The following is a 22,181-nucleotide window of genomic DNA, read 5'->3' as shown; positions in this document are numbered from 1 at the left end:
CACAATTTTTTTCGACCTCAAAATGTCCTAAAAAACGTCATACTATAGTAAGGCGTCAAAATCGGACCAAAAAAGTCTAAATTTTTTTCGACCTCAAAATGTCATAAAAAACGTCATACTATAATAAGGCGTCAAAATCGGACCAAAAAAGTCAAAAATTTTTTCCACCTCAAAATGTCATAAAAAACGTCATAGTATAGTAAGGCGTCAAAATCGGACCAAAAAAGTCAAAAAATTTTTCCACCTCAAAATGTCCTAAAAAACGTCATACTATAGTAAGGCGTCAAAATCGGACCAAAAAAGTCAAAAAAAATTTCGACCTCAAAATGTCATAAAAAACGTCATACTATAGTAAGGCGTCAAAATCGGACCAAAAAAGTCAAAAATTTTTTCCACCTCAAAATGTCATAAAAAACGTCATACTATAGTAAGGCGTCAAAATCGGACCAAAAAAGTCAAAAAAATTTTCGACCTCAAAATGTCATAAAAAACATCATAGTATAGTAAGGCGTCAAAATCGGACCAAAAAAGTCAAAATTTTTTTCGACCTCAAAATGTCCTAAAAAACGTCATACTATAGTAAGGCGTCAAAATCGGACCAAAAAAGTCACAATTTTTTTCGACCTCAAAATGTCATAAAAAACGTCATACTATAGTAAGGCGTCAAAATCGGACCAAAAAAGTCAAAATTTTTTTCCACCTCAAAATGTCATAAAAAACGTCATAGTATAGTAAGGCGTCAAAATCGGACCAAAAAAGTCAAAAAAAATTTCGACCTCAAAATGTCCTAAAAAACGTCATACTATAGTAAGGCGTCAAAATCGGACCAAAAAAGTCAAAAATTTTTTCGACCTCAAAATGTCATAAAAAACGTCATACTATAGTAAGGCGTCAAAATCGGACCAAAAAAGTCAAAAAAATTTTCGACCTCAAAATGTCATAAAAAACGTCATACTATAGTAAGGCGTCAAAATCGGACCAAAAAAGTCAAAAAATTTTTCCACCTCAAAATGTCCTAAAAAACGTCATACTATAGTAAGGCGTCAAAATCGGACCAAAAAAGTCAAAAAAAATTTCGACCTCAAAATGTCATAAAAAACGTCATACTATAGTAAGGCGTCAAAATCGGACCAAAAAAGTCAAAAATTTTTTCCACCTCAAAATGTCCTAAAAAACGTCATACTATAGTAAGGCGTCAAAATCGGACCAAAAAAGTCAAAAATTTTTTCCACCTCAAAATGTCCTAAAAAACGTCATACTATAGTAAGGCGTCAAAATCGGACCAAATAAGTCAAAAAAAATTTCGACCTCAAAATGTCATAAAAAACGTCATACTATAGTAAGGCGTCAAAATCGGACCAAAAAAGTCAAAAATTTTTTCCACCTCAAAATGTCCTAAAAAACGTCATACTATAGTAAGGCGTCAAAATCGGACCAAAAAAGTCAAAAAATTTTTCCACCTCAAAATGTCCTAAAAAACGTCATACTATAGTAAGGCGTCAAAATCGGACCAAAAAAGTCAAAAAAATTTTCGACCTCAAAATGTCATAAAAAACGTCATACTATAGTAAGGCGTCAAAATCAGACCAAAAAAGTCAAAAATTTTTTCGACCTCAAAATGTCCTAAAAAACGTCATATATAGTAAGGCGTCAAAATCGGACCAAAAAAGTCAAAAATTTTTTCGACCTCAAAATGTCATAAAAAACGTCATACTATAGTAAGGCGTCAAAATCGGACCAAAAAAGTCAAAAAGAATTTCGACCTCAAAATGTCATAAATAACGTCATACTATAGTAAGGCGTCAAAATCGGACCAAAAAAGTCAAAATTTTTTTCGACCTCAAAATGTCCTAAAAAACGTCATACTATAGTAAGGTGTCAAAATCGGACCAAAAAAGTCAAAAAATTTTTCGACCTCAAAATGTCATAAAAAACGTCATACTATAGTAAGGCGTCAAAATCGGACCAAAAAAGTCAAAAAAATTTTCGACCTCAAAATGTCATAAAAAACGTCATACTATAGTAAGGCGTCAAAATCGGACCAAAAAAGTCAAAAAAAATTTCGACTTCAAAATGTCATAAAAAACGTCATACTATAGTAAGGCGTCAAAATCGGACCAAAAAAGTCAAAAAATTTTTCGACTTCAAAATGTCATAAAAAACGTCATACTATAGTAAGGCGTCAAAATCGGACCAAAAAAGTCAAAAAATTTTTCCACCTCAAAATGTCCTAAAAAACGTCATACTATAGTAAGGCGTCAAAATCGGGCCAAAAAAGTCATATATTATTTTGGCCTCAAAATGTCATAAAAATGGTCTTAGTATAGTAAGGCGTCAAAAAATATCATACTATAGTAAGGTGTCAAAATCGGCCAAAAAAAGTCATATATCATTTTGGCCTCAAAATGTCATAAAAATGGTCTTAGTATAGTAAGGCGTCAAAATCGGCCGAAAAAGTATTACTTTTTGCAAACATCCAGGGACAGTAGTGAGAATTTTACTTACCGAAAAAACTGCAACACAGACTCCTTCGACGGTCCGTTAGTACAGTCCACACTACAAGCCATACTGTCACAAAAACCTATCTGAACATTAGCAATCAAACACGGACGCTGCAGCCCCTGTCAACCGCTGGAGGTAGCCGGAGGCCTCTGAATGTAGCTGCCTAGCCCAGCCCCCCCGTGTTCACGGAGGTGGAAACTAAGGTGGAATGCGGAAGTGATGCAGAAGTGATCCTCACTGCTGAAACCTACAACTCCCCCCTTTGCTCCGACCTAAGTGGGCGGGTTCTCGGCCAGCTGACCCGTAGAGTAACCGCCTCTCCGCCATATATGGAAAGTACACTCCCACTAAAATCCAAGATGGCGCAGCTCAAATTCCCATGGTTTGTCAAACCCCCCCGCCCGAAACCAATGGGTGACGTCACGTGTGCTACGTCCATGTTTTATACAGTCTATATATCAAACACTTTATTGTGATTAACCTCTCTCACAGTCATTGCACTCTCTGCTACTTGTAATATTTTATTACAAATTAAATAAAAACAAAAACAAATATTTCTTGAATAATTCAACCCCACCTCCTTTATGAAATTATACTTAACATTGGAGAGCCCAACAGTTTCACTGGTCAAAGTTTAGGGTGTCCTCGTAAAACAAACTGGGCAGGATCAGTTCAAGGGAAGTGGATGTTCAGACTTTCCCTACACAGCAAACACCCACACCTTTCAGACCCAACACCTTCTAGTTTGTCACTAAGGCTTTCTTGTTAAAATGTGTATTCTCCAAACCCAAGATGAGATAACCCAGCTGACATTGTCAAGGTAAAATTTTCAGAATTGACCAAGCTTCTTCAGAGCTACAAAAGGCATTACACATTACACATCACAGGCCTGACCACATGACTGAACTGACCCATATGGGTAAAATCATTTCCCCTTTAAAATGTTGAGCCCATGGAAATTATTTTTTGCAACCTCTTTCTGTTTATTTTTATCTTTTGTCTCCAGTATGACACTGAAATGGTCAAAACACAAAAGGGAACAGGGCAGCATCGGTCACCTAGCAACAGTGTTCACGTGACTTAAGCCAGCTGAACAATGAACATACTTGAACCTCAGTATGCTTGTGGTATTTGTTTGTGTGCGCACCAGGTATGTTGCGGCGTTGGGACGACAGTCAGAAGTATCTGTCAGACAACCCACACCTGGTGTGTGAAGAGACCGCTAACTGCCTTGTTGTCATCTGTATTGACTTTGAGATAGATGAGGTGGGTGCTGTAAGAAGTGTGTGTATGCATACTGTAGATAAAATATTAACTAACTAACTAAGCCATGTAAATTCTCCATGTACTTGTAGAAACATGCACTGATGGAGCAGGTGGCCCACCAGGCCATTGTCATGCAGTTCATCTTGGATTTGGCTCGGACACTGAAGGTCGACCCGAGAGGCTGCTTCAGACAGTTCTTCTCAAAGATCAAGGTCTGTAATTAAATGTGATCTCCCGCATGTTTGTCTGTGTAGTCATTCTCTATGGGAAGATCTATTCCTGTTTGTTTGGTTTGTGGGAATTCGGCCATATCTTTTTGTTTTGTTTTTTTTTTTTTTGTACTAAATTTGATTGAGTTTAAAAAGGAAGCCACGTATACAACAGAATAATGCACGACAATCCCACCATTGCATCCACCTTAACAACCAGTCAGCACATCCAAAAAAAAACTCAAACCACATGTGCACACATCCAAGTCAACAAGGAGAAAAGAACAGCAAAGAAGAAAGGGCACAGATATTAAACACAAACAATAAACAAAGAAATAAAGCAGTTACATGAAATTAAATCAAGTATAGTCTCCGGTCCACTTTAGATGTCCACATTCTTTCACTGGCGACGGTGTTGAGGATCTCTTCGTACCAGATGGTAACATTAGGCAGGGTATCTTTGATCCAGTTGTGCAGAATGCACCTGCAGGAAACTGAAAAGCACTTTGCAGGTTTATAATATGAAAATTGGAGATTTCAGTTGCCTGGAGGAAACGCGTAAGAGGAAATTCCCAGGGGCTTTCCCACTTAGCTCCTTGGAAATAAATGTTTTCATTACTCACATCACATTACTCACTTTCACATTTGGCAACATATAAATTGCAGAACAAGGAAGTGAATAAAATGATGATGTAAAATGCTTAGTGTTTTTGCACACAGAAGTAAATCTCTCCCCGTCACTATAAGGGAGCCTCCCTTATAGTGATGGGGAGAGATTTACTTTACCTTAGAAGTTACCTGTATAATGCCTCATTTAATATCTTCCCTTTCAGACTGCTGACAAGCCATATCAAGATGCATTCAGCCATGAGCTGGAGTTGCTGAAGGAGCGGGTCCGCAGCTGCGCACAGATTCGGATGGAGAACACCATGAAGGAGATGGAGGAGGAGGAGAGGCAGAAGAGACTGGGCCCCGGTGGTTTAGACCCTGTAGAGGTCTATGAGTCACTGCCAAAGGTAACCACAAACACACATATGCACAGATACACTCCTGAGAATTCCCGGGACTTGTTTGCCACAGGGCAGTTGCTGTTTTGTTGATGTGGAACAAATGATTCCAGTGCTATTTTCGGCTGAATATTACTACAATTTTTAACTTAAAATGCACAGTGAACTGTCAAAACGGCAGGTTAATATGCCTAAATGGAGGGCAAGAAAAGGGTTAGGTTTAGGTTTAAGGTTAACAAAAAAAATGGTGCAAATAAAAAGATGTGTTGCCCCTTGAGGCTGTGAGAGAAAACAGCAGCTTTGTTAGATTGTCCTGTTTTTGTCACACACATCAAATTCAACACTGCGCCTGGCGACAAGTTATTGTGTTAACTTCTAAACTTCATGAGGCTTAACAACTTGAAACAGTTTACAGTGGTGTTCATAGTGAAGGTATTTTGTTTGTGCTTTTTGTTCCTACTTAGCAGAAGGAAGGAAGGAAGAGAGATTCCTTGTTCAGATTCATTGCTCACATACTCAGTAGGCAGTGCTCAGTTCACTAGCTTCACTGCATCACATTAGTACTTCAACCGTTTTGGTTTTATAGGAAATACAAAGGAGCTTTGACGAGAAGAACATTCAGATGCTACAGGAAGCTCTCAACAAACTGGACCCTGAGGTGAGTGTGTAACTGAGACTCACCCTGAAATAGTAATTCCTCAGTCAAGACAAGTAACTGTTCATTCATATATCCATTTGTTTATTCATTCTGTCCTGAACTGGAGTCACTACGTTTCTCTCTACAGGAAGGAAAATACTACCTGGAGAGGTGTATTGACTCTGGATTGTGGGTACCTGATTCAGGAGAGGGTGATGATGAAGAGGAAAACGATGAAGAGGATGAGGAAGAGGGTTAAAAATAGAAGAAGCTAAATGAGCAGCAAAAGGCAGGGGAAAAATGTTTCTGGTGACATCACTTCCTTTCCTCCATTTTGACCCACATCATCATTTTAAGAAAACATCGCTTTTTGTGTTCTGTGTAATTTGTTTATGGAAGCTGTGTTCGTAAATATGTCCATTGATTTGTCTTTGATGGTATTTGAAAGTAATGTTTAATGCATGCAACATAATGTGCATTGTTGTAGTATGTTCTTGGTAATATTAAATATGTGCACATCAAAATGTCAAGATGTATAGAAAGAAATGTTTGAAAGATCAGTTGAGAAAACAGACGTTTTACTTTTTTCATGGACCTGGTAAAACTGCCAACACGTCTGGTCTCATGATATTAACACAGCTGCAAACAGGATGAGAAACAGGTGCCAGTACAAACTCTGAGACACAGAAAATTTTACATGCCATCACAGTCGCTTTCAGGTTGAGGAATTCTTCTCTACTGCAGTCGTTCCTGCTGTTGTGCTATTGCGGACGACAGCGCCATCTCATGTCTGCTTGAGGACTGACAGCCCAGAAAACACATCAGTAGCCTGCAGAATGAGCAGAGATTGGTTAAAAAAATGTTTCTGTTCCCCAGATTATTTAATTTGTAATCAGTGTTGGGCAAAATCAAATGGGCCTAAGATGACAGGATGTGAAAATGTGAATATTATCCGATATAGGCCATTGTCAAGTGTTGTTGTTGTTTCCGACCAACAGTCCAGAAATTGCTATTATATAAAACAGAAAGCAGCAAATCCTCACATTTGTTAGTCGCAATAGTGGCCAATTAATTTAATTTTGCCGATTAAATCCATGGGCTGATCAGTTAGTTGAAAAATAGTTTAAACTCTAAAAGTGATTTTAAGATGGAGAGCAGCTTTATTTATTATATTGTTTCACTGTTGCTGTTTTCATAGTTTTTGTGTGAAGTTTTTAGAAGCAGAATATTTTATTTTATTTTATTTTGTATTTATCTTTGTAGCTGTGACACTGTTTTTAGGTTGTGTTGTAGAACTTGCACAATAAACCAGGCTAAACTTTTGCTGTTCACAAACAGTTTCTTTCCGGTTTACTAACTTTTGCTCTGGCTGCTCTGAATCCTGACTTTCTGCCATAATTCTCTCTCCATCTCTCTCTCTCTCTCTATCCCTCTATCACTTGCATAATTAATTGCTGAGCCGCTCTCTCTGCCTCTCTCTCCTTCATAATTAATCGGTAGGTTTGATTTAGTGGTCTGTGCAGGATTTTTTTTCGAGGCAAAGCTTCTTTGTGCAGTCACTTTTGTAAATAGAAAACAATTAGCGCAGGCGCAGGGCATAAATCAAATCTGGATAATGCCTGCAAAAGTCGATGGGAGAGTAACAGAATAGCGTCACTGCTTCATGCAGAGCTGCTTGTGTGTGGTTATTTGTATGTTGAGGGTCAGTTTTTATCAGTGTCCTGCAGCAGTCAGGTTCTCTCCTAATGTGTGAATGTTATACTAATTAAAAGAAAAGCATTGAACAAAGCTCAGCGCAGGTTTCATTTCTGAATGTTTGCAGTGATCATTAGAGGCTGTGCTACAGACAGTTTGTGCACTGCCTCAGTCTCTGTCATGTAGAGCTGAGACAGTTTCTTGGTTGATTCACCAAACGTTTATTAGCAATAACTGATCAGTTGTTATCAGTCCCTTTTCAAGAAGAAATTTCAAAGGGTCTCTTGTTACAGCTTCTCAGACATGAAGATTTGCTTCCTTAACTTGTGTTAAGTTTTTAGATAAATAAATATCTGAGGTTTGTGATTGTTTATCTGATAAAAAAAAAAAGAAAGAAATTTGAAGATGTTGTCTTGGCCTCTGGAAATTTATGTTTGTGAGAACAATAAGCTGATCAATCTATAATGAAAATAAGTGTTAGTTAGTTAGTAGCCCTACTTCACCTGTGCTGTTGCCTTTAGAGCTGAAATGGTTTGTCGATTAGTTGATAGAAAATTAATCTACAACAATTGTAGTAGTCGTCAATATGATAAACTCAATATATTTGAGTTTTTAATTAGTATTGGACTGATGAAAGAAGCAATTATAATAAGTCAACCTGGGATTTAGCTAAATTGTGATGCACAGTTTTCTCCATAACAAGATTAATATTTGAATGAAAATAATTGTTCGTTGCAGCCTTACTGTTTGTGAAGTGTAACTTAAACACAATAAAACAGAGATAATAGCTTTCCAGCTGTTGGAAGATTAGTGTTCATGCACACCTTTATTCCAAACTGTCCAAGGTTTTTAAAAAGGAGTAGCACGATTTCTGTTTTAGGGCTTAAAATGGATAAATGTACTGCACGTCCTTGAATGATTGTAAAAGGACACAGTCAATAGGAGTGGGAGAAAATAGGAGAGTGAGTAACAGGAGACATGAATCCTTATTGTGATTTTTTTAATATGAGCAGTGTGTTCCACAAAAAATCTGCTATGTGTGTGGGTGAGTGTGATGGAGAGAAATGACGCCTGACTATTGAAGCAGAGAATTGGCGTGTGGCTGCCAATAAGAGAAAAAATAAAAGGCACTGCCAGAGGAAAATAAAAAAAGGCAGGAGTACCAATGGAGAGAGGAGGAGCGGAGGCTGTTGTATGGGATTAATGGACACACTGTGCGTCTGTGCGGGTGGAGGAAGGGGAAGGGAGGGGAGATGGGCTTCTCCACGGAGGCTGTGGTGGTGGTGGTGATGATGGGGGGTGGCTGGGGGAGACCACTGTGGCAGGGGAGAGGGAAAGGAGAGTCAGGGAGGGAGGGAAGCTGGTGAAGCCGCGGATATTCATGAAGACGCCAAGTGTTTTTTCTCTCGCCGTGGTGACACACTGCTAGTCTGCAGAGAGACAGACGGAGCAGGGAAGACAGAGGGGGAAGGAGACGAGTGAAAGCAAGACGAGGCCCAGCCCATCTTGCCATTGATCTTGAGGCGATCAAGGTGAGTGTGTTTTTATTCTTACATGCTGCAGCCTGACTATGTGTGTGTCCATGTGTGTGTGACATATCTCTTGCAGTGCGTCTGCAGACAGGCATGATAGCAGGGTAGTCCTCATACATGCATGGTTTCAATGTGTATGTGTGTTTTATATATTTGGGTGTTTTGTAACAGAAGAGCAGGCTGCTAGTTGAGCTGCATATTGATGCATTGCTGCTTGGTTTTTATAAGCTGCTTTATCTGTAGTGGAGGTGGTACTGGTGGCAGCCATGGTGTGTGTGTGGTGTGTATGTGTTCAAATTTGGCATTGTCTGTGAATATATATGTCACTGTGTCACCGTGCGTTTGTTGATTTCTCTGCACAGACCTGTTTTAACTCTGTGAATCTGTGCAGACTCCAGTGTGGAAGTCCTTTCATTGAGTGGGTGTGTTCTTGGTGACCCTGGTAAAAGTCGTCTCCACCGCTGTCTGTCTGTGTACCAGCTCAATCAGAAACCCTCTGATATGCTGAATCTGTCCTATCTGATGGAATTAGGTCAGCTCGGACTGCTCAGAGTAATTATATAACATCAGAGAGCTTTGGTGTTGCAGTATCCGCTCAGAATTAGCCAAACTGAAGGTACAGCTCTTGCACGGCCATGGATAGACACAAATATTTAGTCAGGACTGCCTTCTTTCTGATTAATTATAATTAATCGAACAACCATTTTCAATGTTTGAATATTAGTTGAGAAATTTGAATTTTTTATTATTGACATTTGTTTCCAAATATTTCTCCAAGCCGGTTTGTTTTACTATTCGAGTACTGTAAATGTGGGCAAAGCATTTTCTCACATTTTACGACGCATATGATGAATCCATTACATGAAAGCAAGAGGATTAGTTCTAAAACGAGGGATGAAAGATGACTCAGAGAGAAAATTAACTGACGATTTTTTTTAAATTCCTTGTACTAACTAGTGATTTCTGTTTTTTGAATTTACTTTTTTTTTTTTTTTTTACAGGGAATCGATACTGAGGAAGACACACTGAGACTAATTCAATCATGGATCCTGGCAAATCAAACCTGGAGTTTTGACCTCTGGACTTCACAGATGAGCCTGTCATATTTAACACATCTCCCTATGCAGGATTTGGATCCATAGGACCAATCAGACAATGGAAAGCTGATCTGAGACAGGAGAGACCTGGTGCAAATTCTCCCACAATCCCTTTTGGATTTTGGATTCTAAGTGGGAAATTGCATTCATGTGGGATCAGGTTTACAACTGGAAAACATCATGCAAACAATACCCCAGGTTGGATAAATATTTCAAGCAGCTTGGGAAAAGATTTTCTTCAGTAGCAACATCATGAACTCTGACCGGGACATCCTACTGGCTTGTGTAGCCAAAGGAGGACAACATGCAGACAGACTTATTTTTTCCCAGAAACTTGTAGCCTACACTAAAATGGAGTGAAACTTTGGATTTTTTCTTTCTTCCACCTTTGGCTTGTGAAAATCAGTAACTCCAAAACAAAGGTCATTAACCTCACACTGAACCTGGATACTCTGAAGGGCACATAAATGCACCTTTACTGTTTTGCGGCAGTAGGACGCCCAGTTTCAGCCTTCTGAGGACTGAGGTGTCAACAGTGCGAGCGAGGCGGTTGGCTGGCGTTGAGTCAGCTCCAATGGGGGCCGGTTGTGACCCGGTCTGACCCCGGTTTGACCTTGCAGTGACCTTTGACCTCTCCGGTCCTGGCTCTCCACCTGCTCTGCTGCCTGGGTTCGGGAACGCTCCGCCCTGGGGCCCAGAACGAGCCAATCAGAATGAAGAAGAGCCGCAGCGTGCTGTCGGTGACTGGAGGAGAAGAGGTGAGAGTGGAAACAATCAGAGATGTACGTGAGAAAACCCGCTAACTTCGACACTTGTTACAGCAAAAGTAGAAACAAAGCAGATCAGATTGTCAGACTCAGTTGTGTGTCTGTGTGTGTGTGTTTTCTTGAATGCTTACCATGACATACAAACCTCATGCCTTTCACACATCCAGGCTCCCTTTGTTCTTGTCCTCAGTATCTGTGGACACACTCAGATGTCAGAGTGGACAGTTTGTCTCCTCTAGCCTCCACTCACACCATGTGAACCACTCAGTCAGTCACAGTCCTCTATGTAAATGAGCTGTTTTCTTTTAAAGGTAATGGCCGAAGGACATGATACCATGCATTATTCAAGCGCTCTTTTATTGATTATGCTGAGCGGCTGCCCATACGTTTGTGAATGTGTGTGTGTACTGTATGTATATATGTATGTGTGTGTGTGTGGGGATGTGAGCATCTTTCCACATCTGGGTCTGGACGACATCAAACGCAGCATGGAAGCAACACGGCACTGTTGCCTAGCAACTGCTACCATTCCCCCAGTGTTTTGTTGCTACGGTACTGCAGTGCAGATCAGCCTCCAAGAGCTCAGTCTGTAGAGGCCTCATCCCAGACACACACACACATGCACGCATACATGTAGCTCAACACACACACAGCCAGACACCGCATGCAAAAACACATACATGGAGAATTTATAGTTTGTGTTTTTGTGGAAGTTTCTTTACTCGGCAGATTTCAAATATGACAAATCAACACGGTTTGGCAAATGTGCCAAAATGACAGCTGTATGGACCAAGTTGTTTAATATTTATCTCTGGATCTGATTTTTTACTGTTAGATAAACAATACAGTTTGTGTATATAAAGAAAAATGTTTAATCCTGTGAAGATGTACCTCTCTCACTTCATTTAACCTGTTTTCCTCATCTGCCCTCGCTGCTGTCTCACAGGGTAATGACACTGATATAACAGGTGCTGGGGAGAAGGCGGAGTCATCGCGCTACAGCCGATCGTATACGTCTGGGGCCACACTGGGTGCTGAGCTACGCAGAGGGAGGAGCAGAAGACTCTCGTCTAGTCTCCAGGTACTGAAAGGAAGCTTGGGTGCATTTACCAGCTTGGGGGCTGTGGGGCAAAAATGTCCCCAAGTAAACACCAATGTATTCAGGAGCATGTGCCATGTCAATGCAATATGTACTGTGAATGGAACATACCAGTGATTTAGAAAATCTTAGCTCATTAACTACAAATCACGTATATTTTACAGTATATTACCTGAAACTCTTGAAAAACATGTTAAGACGTTTTAGAATTTTTTTTTCCCCACCGTTGCACTGATCTACAGGTTTTGTATGGAGTTGTGTAATCCATCTCATTGTACACCAAGTCTGCATAAATTTGTTTGTTAAAATTCTGTGCAGACTTTCCACATCGGTCTGTGCAACAACAGTGAAATACTGATAACATTTTATGCAGATTCTGTGTTCACTGTGATAGATTAAAGCTGCACCAATCAATATTTTTACATTAACAATAGATCAAATGACTCTGTGAATGTGAAAGGAGTCCCAGACCCACAGAGGATTATCACCTGATGCTGTAGTCCATTGTTTTGGTTTGTATGGCTTCCATTTGTACTGTTTTGCTTTAGCAGGCAGCTGTTTTCTGCAAAAAAAAAAAAAAAAAAAAAACATCACTAAGAGACAAAGTTAGCAGCTAGCTGGTGAATAAAGTGGAGCATTATTCACCAGCTCAAGAAATATTTACCTTAAGAGTTGATGGAGATCAAAACAAAGCTAAAAGAAGAGTGATGGTTAGGTTGTTTGCTAACATGCAACTTTATAATGTGATAACATGCCAGTTGATCAGTATCAGTTTTGTGTTTACACCTTGTTGCACTGCTCCCAAAGTGGGAAAAAACATAATTTAAGGTCACGCTGTAAACAAGCTGAACAAGTTGCCCCCAAGTGATTTTTATAATAATAATAATCACCTTATACCAGATGAGAGTGAACCTGGACCTTTTGTGGCTCTGGGGCAGTTGCTTGCTTTGGTGAGAATCCAGAATTGAAAGGGAGAGAGACTGAGTGTACACCTGCAAAGTGATGGGTGTCCACCATCCTCTTTAATACAAACCCAACTCCACAGGTGCCCTGCTGGCTCCGCCCTCGGGATCGCACTTGTTCACCAGAGGTCCTGAGCAATGTGTCGCGTCCAACAACTCTTCCTCTCCGAATCCCACCACGCATCTCCATCACGCAAGCAGATGTTGACAGGTTTACACACATTTCACCTTTTTCTATTTTTTTTGTTAGAGCTACTGATTTTTCCTTGCTGAACGCTTTGCAGTATGTTTCATGTCTGTCCTCCCTAATCCTCATCTTCATGTTCCAGTTACGAAGCAGAAAATGGCGTGTCACCAGGTCACACCCCTCTGGGCTCACAGAGTCCAGGCCTTACCCTGCACACCTCCTTCCCCCAGGGCCAGAGAAGAGAATCCTTCCTCTACCGCTCCGACTCAGACTACGACATGTCGCCCAAGACGGTCTCACGTAACTCCTCCCTCGCCAGCGAAGGGTGAGGCTCTGAAAGAATGAATGAGAGGGCGAGAGAGTATGTATGTGTGTACTTCAATGTTGACATTTTCATGAGAAATATTCCTATTACCTCTGCCCCCCCTCCCCTCTTCCCAACTCTTTCTACTGTTCATCTTCCTCTTAGGCACACTGCAGAGGACTTTATTGTCACACCTTTTGCTCAAGTGAGTTTTGCTTCATAGATTAGTCACTTATCTAGATAAAAAGTCATAGAAATTGTGTAAAATGTTTCATGCTTCATGCTGCTTCTGAATGCTCTGCTAAAGTTTTCAATGTAAAAGTTTTGAAAAATAGTTAAATCAGCATGTTGAGGCGTTGAAAGCAGTGTGTGGCATTCACCTCCCCCTGGGACACTTGTGTTTCTCTGATGGTGTATATCCTGACATCCCGTGACACTGTGTGGTGATTCAGGTGCTGGCCAGTCTACGATCAGTACGGAGCAACTTCACCATCCTTGCCAACGTCTCCACACCAACAGTCAAGTCAGTACCAATAATTATTGTCCTGAAATGACCCAATAATCCATTTTACGATAGTGTGTTGTCCTTTGTGTAAACAGTCAGAGGTATTTTCAGACTTATTAAACTAAAAACAATCTATTTTACTGCAGTGTATGAGACTTAAAGTACCACTACTTATCTCTGTAAGCAACTCATGTCATACTCACGCACACATTTCATGACTACAGTAATACTGTTGAGCAACTCATATAGTCTAGTGTGGTACTCATAAAGTACTCTGAAGCAAGTGCACTGGTTCAGATTCAAAACGCTGCCTACAATCCACAGTTCCCTGCAGGTGCAGAAAGACAGACTTTAACATTAAATGCAAATTATTATTCCCATCTCTGTCGTATCTTCTATGTATGCTCTGTTCAGTTCGGGTCAGTAAAGAAAACAAGTAAAGCCTTCGTCACCCAGATCAACAAAGAAAAACACTTAACACAGAAAAAACTTAAAAATCACGAATCAATCACAAAGCTTAAAAATGTGTGGAGCGTGGAGTAAGAAACACTTTGATAAATAACTACAAATATCTTTAATATATTATACACACACACACACACACACACACACACAAGATACACAAGTCTAGTCTGCAGCTTCTTGCTGGTCTAACTAACCACTGTGTTTTTAGGAGGTCTCCTCTGGGTGGAGTGTGCGTCAGTCCCAGATCAACACTGTCGGACCAGCAGTACCAACAGCTCGCCCTGGACACGCTGGAGGAACTGGACTGGTGCTTGGACCAGCTGGAGACCATTCAGACACATCGCTCTGTCAGTGAAATGGCCTCCAACAAGGTATGTGAGGATCACTCAACCATCACTGTGTTTAGACTAATAAACGCACTTGTAATTTTAATCATAAAATGTGCCTTTGTGGTTTTGGACATTGTTGGCCAGTAATGGACTGACCACTGTTACAGCTCCTTGTATATTTTAAGTCTTTCCAAAGTTTGTATTTTTAGTTTTTATGTATGTAGGTGAGTTGCCTATATGTGCTTTGTTTGCAGACCCACCTCTTGAGGGACAAATAAAGTATAAAGTATTTTGTTTAGCAGGAGTTTTACTGCAACCTTAAACCTTGGTGACTTACCAAAGACCTTCAAATAAACCCCAGAGACTACAGTATATTAAATAGTACCTCTAAGTTTCCTCCACAGAGAAACAGTCTTTAACTAAAGACGAGAGACTGAATTGTTTTTCTGTGTCGTTCTCATTGTGCCATAGTTTAAGAGGATGCTGAACAGAGAGCTGTCCCACCTGTCAGAGATGAGTCGCTCTGGTAACCAGGTATCTGAATACATCTCTAGCACCTTCCTGGGTAAGTCGGGACCAGAATCTGATTTCTGTCAAACTTACATTTAAAACCTTTGCCAAACAAAAACAATAAATCTCTCTTTGCGTGCTCGTGTTTTTCCATCAATCTGTAGACAAGCAGAACGAGGTGGAAATCCCATCTCCCACCCTGAAAGACAAACCTATGAGTCACATCAGTGGAGTGAGGAAACTGTCTCACAGCTCCAGTCTCTCCAGCACTTCAATGCCTCGCTTCGGTGTCAACACAGACCATGAGGATGAGCTTGCCAAGGTCTTGTTGTCTGTCTGCTTTTCTCTGACTCACATAAAATAAGTTACACAAATCAATCCCTGTTCAGACTTTGAACAGCGAATGATTTGATTCTTTCCCAGTAAACAGTTTTATTCAGAAGTGTCTTTGTCCCTTCCATCAGTACCGAGAAAAGTGTCCCCTGTACCTCTTAAAAAACATCATAAAATCTCCTCACATATTAGGTTATTACATATTTTTACTGAAAAGGAATCTCAGTAACATTCTGTGCAAACATTTGCTAGGTTCATGTCTGCATCACATACAGAAGGAAATGCTCTCTGAATCTTTTATTATTCCCTTTGTCTGCTTTTTAGTGCTCAGCGCCTCATTGTTTAATTTCATCCAGTTTGTAGAACCAAATGTTTGGAAAGCCCCATAGCAGGATGGAAACTGTCTCTATCTCTGCATCTTCATGTAGCAGTACATAAATCAGAAGAGAATATTCTTGACACAAATAGAGGAGGTTTAAGGTTTGTCACTGTAAGTAAAAGAGGCTGTGGATATTCCCAGTACATCTCTGGACGCCCTGTCACACAGACTGAATGATCAAGGTTATTTTCTGCTGTGTGATCATCGTTTGAAAGGCACCAGACCTCAACAACAGAAGCCTAAACATGCACAAACACTGAATATACTGGGAGTCTGCTTAACTAGCTTGAACTGAAGAGAACATTCTTTTCTCAGATTTGTGACACTAAGTAAAGTTGGTTTATTATCTCACCCTGTGTTTCAAAATGAATTAAAAAATGAATCCATCCTATGTTTTAGAAGACATGCACAAACGTTTAACGAAGCTTTTAGTCTGTTTGGCCTGGCATGGCTGGTTTTCTCTCTCAGTTCATGAATGCTCATCCAAGTCTGTGCTGTTTAATCAGGAGCTGGAGGATCTGGACAAGTGGAGCTTTAACATATTCAGAGTAGCAGAATTCTCCAACAACAGACCTCTCAGCTGCATCATGTATGCCATCTTCCAGGTAAACAAAACGAGTGTGAGAGCGGGTTTTCTGCATGATTGTTCTCACCTGAAGTGTTTGGGTATTTGCTGCTGATGTACATGTTGTACTTCTGGTGGAGTGACGTTCTGTCTCCTTTCCTCCTTCGTCTACCTCCTCCTCCTCAGGAACGAGAGCTGTTGAAGACGTTTCGCATCCCAGTCGACACCTTTGTCACTTACGTGATGACCCTGGAGGACCATTACCATGGAAACGTAGCGTACCACAACAGCCTCCATGCTGCAGATGTCACCCAGTCCACACACGTCCTCCTATCCACACCTGCTCTTGATGTATGTTGACATGCACACTCACACACACACTCACATACACAGTAGTGGAATGTAAGTTTGCTAAAGTACTGTGCTTAAGTCCCAATTTATATATATATATATATGAATACATTTTCCTCATTTTAATTAGATACTCTTACTTTTCAATGCAGGGTTTGTACTTGTAATGAATTATTTTTACAGTGTGTTATCAGCACTCTTACCTCAGTAAAGGATGTGAAAACACACAGACAATGTCGGGTTTGTGCTTGGCTTCCCCACCTGCCCAGGTCAGTCATGGGAAAGTTCTCATCATTCTGCTGGGATTGACAAAAATACACATCCTTTATAGAATACAATTAAGTGCAGCAAAATAGAACTTTACTATCCAACCAAAGCTGGAAAATAATTCATGGCCTAACCCAAGGCACAGCCATAAATGTTTAAAAACAATAAGTCACATGGAAAAACAACATGACAACCGGTCGTTCATTTAAACATTCATAAACCCGCAAACCCTTTTTCATTCCTGTAAAACAACCTGATAAAAACAACATTAAATGGTATTACTGAGTAACATTCAAAACATGATCCAGCATTTATAGTGTTTACAAGGAGACAAGATGTGAGAAAACAACCAAAACAACCAAAAAAAAAAATTAAATAACAGGTGGAGAAAGGAGAACACAAAATCAAAACAAGACTGTCATAACTACGTAGCGATCGTGGACATGAATGTAACATTATTTTTGCATTTTAGGGCGTTATTTGACAGACGACAGTAGAGAGATGACAGGAAATGACGAGAGCGGGAGAGAGAGAGAGGGTGGATGACATTGCCGCTTATTGTTGGAGCTCCAAATCCCATATTTTTATTCAATAAAAAACAGATGGCAGTGACAGTGTAATGTGTTTGCAGCTCGCTGTGTTGTTTCCATGTTCCTTTCTCTGAATTGGTCTTTGTTTTTCTGCCCTTGTATATGTCTCCTGCCCATTCCTGTCCCGTTCAGGCCGTCTTCACTGACTTGGAGATCCTCGCGGCTCTGTTCGCTGCAGCTATCCATGATGTGGACCACCCTGGAGTTTCCAATCAGTTCCTCATCAACACCAGTGAGTCCAAACACACACAAGCTCACAGTTAAACAGTAAAATGTGTTTAGGTATTTGCAGAAACTGTTTTCACACCCCTCCTCCTCCTCCTCTGTGCTCAGACTCAGAGCTGGCCCTCATGTATAACGATGAGTCAGTTTTGGAGAACCATCATCTCGCTGTGGGCTTCAAGCTTCTGCACCAGGAAAACTGTGACATTTTCCAAAACCTCACCAAGAGACAGCGCCAGAGCCTTCGCAAGCTCGTCATAGATATGGTCAGGAGCTTGTTTACGACAGTTCACCCTCTGAAATTATAAACAAATACACAAGATCTATTTTAAATTCTCCTTCAGCCATTTTTGGTTCCTCTGTGGCTTCTTTCCATTAGACTGCTCTTGCCAGGTTATGTGGATTTAATTTCATATATTTCTTGTATTTGATTCTTAATTATTTTATCTACTTAAGATTGTGCAGTTACATTTTGTTTAATTGTGTAAATGCTGTTAGTTCATAACTAAAACAATATCCTTTGGTATTATTTAACTCTGACTGTTGTTTATTTAGTCATGCATACTTAATGCAATAGAGAAATACTTGATTGATTTGCAACCTCTTTTTCAGGGGCTTTAAAATAAAGCTAAAACCAAAATAAATGATGAAATATGAAAAGATGAAATATTTTTGATTTGCAGTTCATAGGAACTCTGTTAACACCTAACAACTGCAGTAATTGGGTTGTCTTTCTCTGTCTGTCTCTGTCTGCAGGTGTTGGCCACAGACATGTCCAAGCACATGACCCTGCTGGCTGATCTGAAGACCATGGTGGAGACCAAGAAGGTGACGAGTTCTGGTGTGCTACTCCTGGACCACTATACAGAAAGAATACAGGTAACCTGTCATCTGTGCGTGCCGTGTCGGTGGCTCACATCACAGTTGTGGTGTTTTGGCCTGTGGACTGTAGAACATCACCTGAAATCTTCAAAAATGTTGTGTATATATTTAAGTATTAACACATTTAACACATTTTCTTGTGTGTGTGTGTGTGTGTGTAGGTTTTGAGGAACATGGTTCACTGTGCAGACCTGAGCAACCCGACCAAGCAGCTACCATTATACAGACAGTGGACAGAGAGGATCATGGAGGAGTTTTTTCGACAGGGTGACAAAGAAAGAGAGAGAGGGATGGAGATCAGCGCCATGTGTGACAAACACACTGCATCAGTGGAGAAGAGCCAGGTAACATTTGATCTCACCCTGTTTAAATGCGTCATTGTTAATAGAGTTAATCCAAACAGATGAAGTGGAAACTGTTTGTACAGTGGTTATAGCATCTAAGTCATAGAGTTCCACATTTAAACAAAAGGGTTGTCTGACAGGCTTGATTCATATCACTGATAACTGTAAACACACCAAATTTGTGTATCCTATTTAAAATCAGGATACACTAAATTTTCTGCAGTTTCTGTAACTCTTGATTTTACTTGAATTTTATATGGTCTAAAATGCTGATCAGGCCTTTAAGTTAATTGTCTGTTAAAATTTATGTTTTTTTTTATTCTGTTCTTTTTGTTGTTTGGTTTGCATTGTAGCACAAAAGAGACAAATCTGGCAGAATTTTCCTTGTCCCCCTGCAAAAAAAAAACAAAAACCTTTTCAAAAATCTGGCAGGGCAATGACGCTTGGAATAACTTATGATGAACTCTGGCAATGATTTCTTTTTTTTAAATATTTTGGATACATGTATGACAAATGCATTTTTATTTCAACGTCCAACTGGCAGTGGCTACAGTCATATCCCCCTTTTAATCTCCATGATGTTAAACAGTGACATCTTCCAACGTCAAGTTTGTGGTTACTGATTCTGTGCTTAGTTAAAAATTTCTTTTCAGTTACTCTGCCAGCTGGATTTCTCTGTACTTTAAAGGAATAATTTGACTTTTTTGGGAAATACACTTGTCCTCTTTCTTGCCGACAGTTAGATGAGAAGATCGATACCTCTCATTAAGCTGGAGCCAACTGGTAGTTAGCTTAGCTTAGCGTAAAGACCTTAAACAGGGAAACAGCTGGGATGTAACTAAGAATATGGTCTGTAATAGACTTGGACATTCAGCAAGACCAAGCCAAAAGAGAAAGACAAGAGGTGTGAGTCATAACACATATTAATATTCTCTGTGAACTGCACTTACCAAAAATATCATTATCTCAGATGTCTATTGCAAATAAATGTCCTTAAATCCTCTTAGAAATCGAAAAAAAATACACTTCAGAACTGAGAATCATCTCATTTTTAACTTTTCGTCAGTATAACAGTAATTACCTCATAGTTGTCTGTGCTTCCATGGGTACGCTGCAAACAGCTGCTAAGTATTCCTTTAACACCACCTCAAGCCTCAGGGACATCAAAGGTATTTACCATGTGATTCTCCTCCTTTTCCAGGTGGGTTTCATCGACTACATTGTCCACCCACTGTGGGAGACGTGGGCCGACCTGGTGCACCCAGACGCCCAGGAGTTGCTGGACACACTGGAGGAGAACAGGGAGTGGTACCTGAACACCATGCCCCAGTCTCCGTCACCTCCCCCAGACAGACACCTACAGCACGACCGCTTCCAGTTCGAAATCACCCTGGAGGAACTGGAGCACAACAACCACAACCACATGCACCTGAGGAACAGCAGCGGAGGGAGAAGTGGGAGGAAAGAGGTTTGCAATGACGCAGACAGGATGCAGAATGACCAGGTCGAGCCTAACGGCGAGGAGCAGAACCACGTAGAAACTGAGAAAGAAGAAGACGAGGAAAATCACAACAGTGAACAGAATGGAGTCCAGGATGAAGAGGAGGAGGAGGAGATGCAGGAGAACGCAGCACATGAAGAACATGGAGAGGCGCAAGTAGAAGAAGAAGAAGGAGGAGGACAGATAGATGAAATAGAAAAAGAAGAGGAAGAAGTTAATGATGTTGTGGAGGATGAGGTGACCAAAGAAGATAACGAACAAAATCAGGAAGGAGAAGAGGAGCAGGGGGAGGAGGAAGGTGAAGAAAATGAGGAGGCAAAGGGGGATGAAGGAGAAGGTGAGCAAAATGTAGACGGGGTCGAGGTAGAAGGGGAACAAGGAGAAAAAGAAGATGAAGGGGAAGAGGAAACAGAAAATGAGGAGGCAGAAGTGGAGGAGAATGTAGAGGAGGAGACAGAGGGAAATGTTGAAAAAGAAGAGGGAGAGAATGAGGAGAAAGCGGAAGAAGAGCAGGCAGAAAGGGAAGAGAAAGTTGAGGAAGAAGAGGTAGAAACAGAAAATTTAGAAGATGAAGAGGAGAAAGGAGAGTTGGAGGAAGCAGAGGAGGAGGAGGCACCAGTAGAGGAAGAAGAAGAGGAGGAGGCGCCAGCAGAGGAAGAAGAAGAGGAGGAGGCGCCAGCAGAGGAAGAAGAAGAGGAGGAGGTGCCAGTAGCGGAAGAAGAAGAGGAGGAGGCGCCAGCAGAGGAAGGAGAGGAGGAGGCGCCAGTAGAGGAAGAAGAAGAGGAGGAGGCACCAGTAGCGGAAGAAGAAGAGGAGGCGCCAGTAGGGGAAGAAGAAGAGGAAAGTTAGTTGGGTGTAAAAATCACAAATTAACATGGTCAGTGAGGAAATTTTGCAGTGAGATAAAGAAGTAAAAATCCAGAGAGGCTTCCAGAGTTAGCAGTATGACTGTTGAGCAAGAGGCAAAAGAAATGAAGATAACGTGCTCCGTTCACTTTATCATGTGACCCTCTCAGTTGAAGACCGATGTACGCTCAGATACAGACGTCTTAAACGGACTTCACAGCTCACAGAGAAACATTTCAGACCGACAGTACAGCTCCGGGCACTGAAACAAAACCTCGCCTTCCTGGCAACAAACAGATTGTTACAGCATCTCGACCAACTGGTAGTGATAGAAAGACTAGAGTCTTCATCACCAAGTATCTGTACATCCATCACTGCCGTAGGGGATAAACTGGGGCCTGTTTTATCAACCTTTTGTAGCTCCTGAAAATCTTAAAAAAAAAAAAAACCTAAAAAAAAATACCCTGCATACATGCAAATAATTGTGTGCCTGTTCTCCCGGTCTCATGGATTATTACCCATCGTCTCTGTAATGCCACACACACGGTGACTATTTAACTCAAGAAACACTGTTTGAAGAATGTCAACTTCCTCTGTTTGTCAGAAAAAAGAAAAAAAATGCAAAAAAGTCTGGAAAGTGTAGTCTGTTGTCTTACATATATACTACAAAAACTTTCCACGTGTGAGCAGGATGCTCACATGAACAGTTTGATTCCCTCACATACTGACCTTAAAGCAACAATGCTGGATTTCTGAAACCATTTCTGAATAATGCCTGGAAACACTCACAGTCCAGCTCAAAAGGCTGACCTATTGTAAGTGTCGATG

At 40.6% G+C, this 22,181-nt stretch overlaps 2 protein-coding genes across 3 annotated transcripts in view; both read left to right on the top strand.

Annotated features, from left to right (window-relative positions):
- The window catches only part of cdc37 (cell division cycle 37 homolog (S. cerevisiae)), a 35,090-nt gene extending 27,732 nt beyond the window's left edge, over positions 1-7,358 (top strand). For both annotated transcript variants that reach the window (XM_041036868.1, XM_041036866.1), the window contains exons 4-8: positions 3,653-3,768; positions 3,858-3,980; positions 4,811-4,993; positions 5,571-5,642; positions 5,770-7,358. In XM_041036868.1, coding sequence (XP_040892802.1) covers positions 3,653-3,768; positions 3,858-3,980; positions 4,811-4,993; positions 5,571-5,642; positions 5,770-5,880 — 605 coding nt within the window. In that variant the 3' untranslated portion in view covers positions 5,881-7,358. The remainder of the gene's footprint in view (positions 1-3,652; positions 3,769-3,857; positions 3,981-4,810; positions 4,994-5,570; positions 5,643-5,769) is intronic.
- Positions 7,359-10,652: 3,294 nt separating this feature from the next.
- LOC121181063 (cAMP-specific 3',5'-cyclic phosphodiesterase 4B-like) lies at positions 10,653-21,173 on the top strand (the record flags this gene model as incomplete). Its single annotated transcript, XM_041036846.1, has 16 exons — positions 10,653-10,703; positions 11,659-11,793; positions 12,857-12,984; positions 13,103-13,285; positions 13,430-13,469; positions 13,717-13,787; positions 14,443-14,605; positions 15,035-15,128; positions 15,238-15,395; positions 16,292-16,390; positions 16,537-16,701; positions 17,691-17,790; positions 17,892-18,046; positions 18,537-18,659; positions 18,824-19,006; positions 20,208-21,173. Coding segments are annotated over exons 1-16 (2,808 nt in total), but the record flags the coding sequence as incomplete, so codon positions are not given.
- Positions 21,174-22,181: the final 1,008 nt, after the last annotated feature.

This window comes from Toxotes jaculatrix, chromosome 4 (genome assembly GCF_017976425.1).
Source record: "Toxotes jaculatrix isolate fToxJac2 chromosome 4, fToxJac2.pri, whole genome shotgun sequence".
In the NCBI taxonomy this organism is placed as follows: domain Eukaryota; kingdom Metazoa; phylum Chordata; class Actinopteri; family Toxotidae; genus Toxotes; species Toxotes jaculatrix.
Note: the sequence above shows the minus strand (reverse complement) of the source record. Positions and strands in the feature narration are given on the sequence as shown.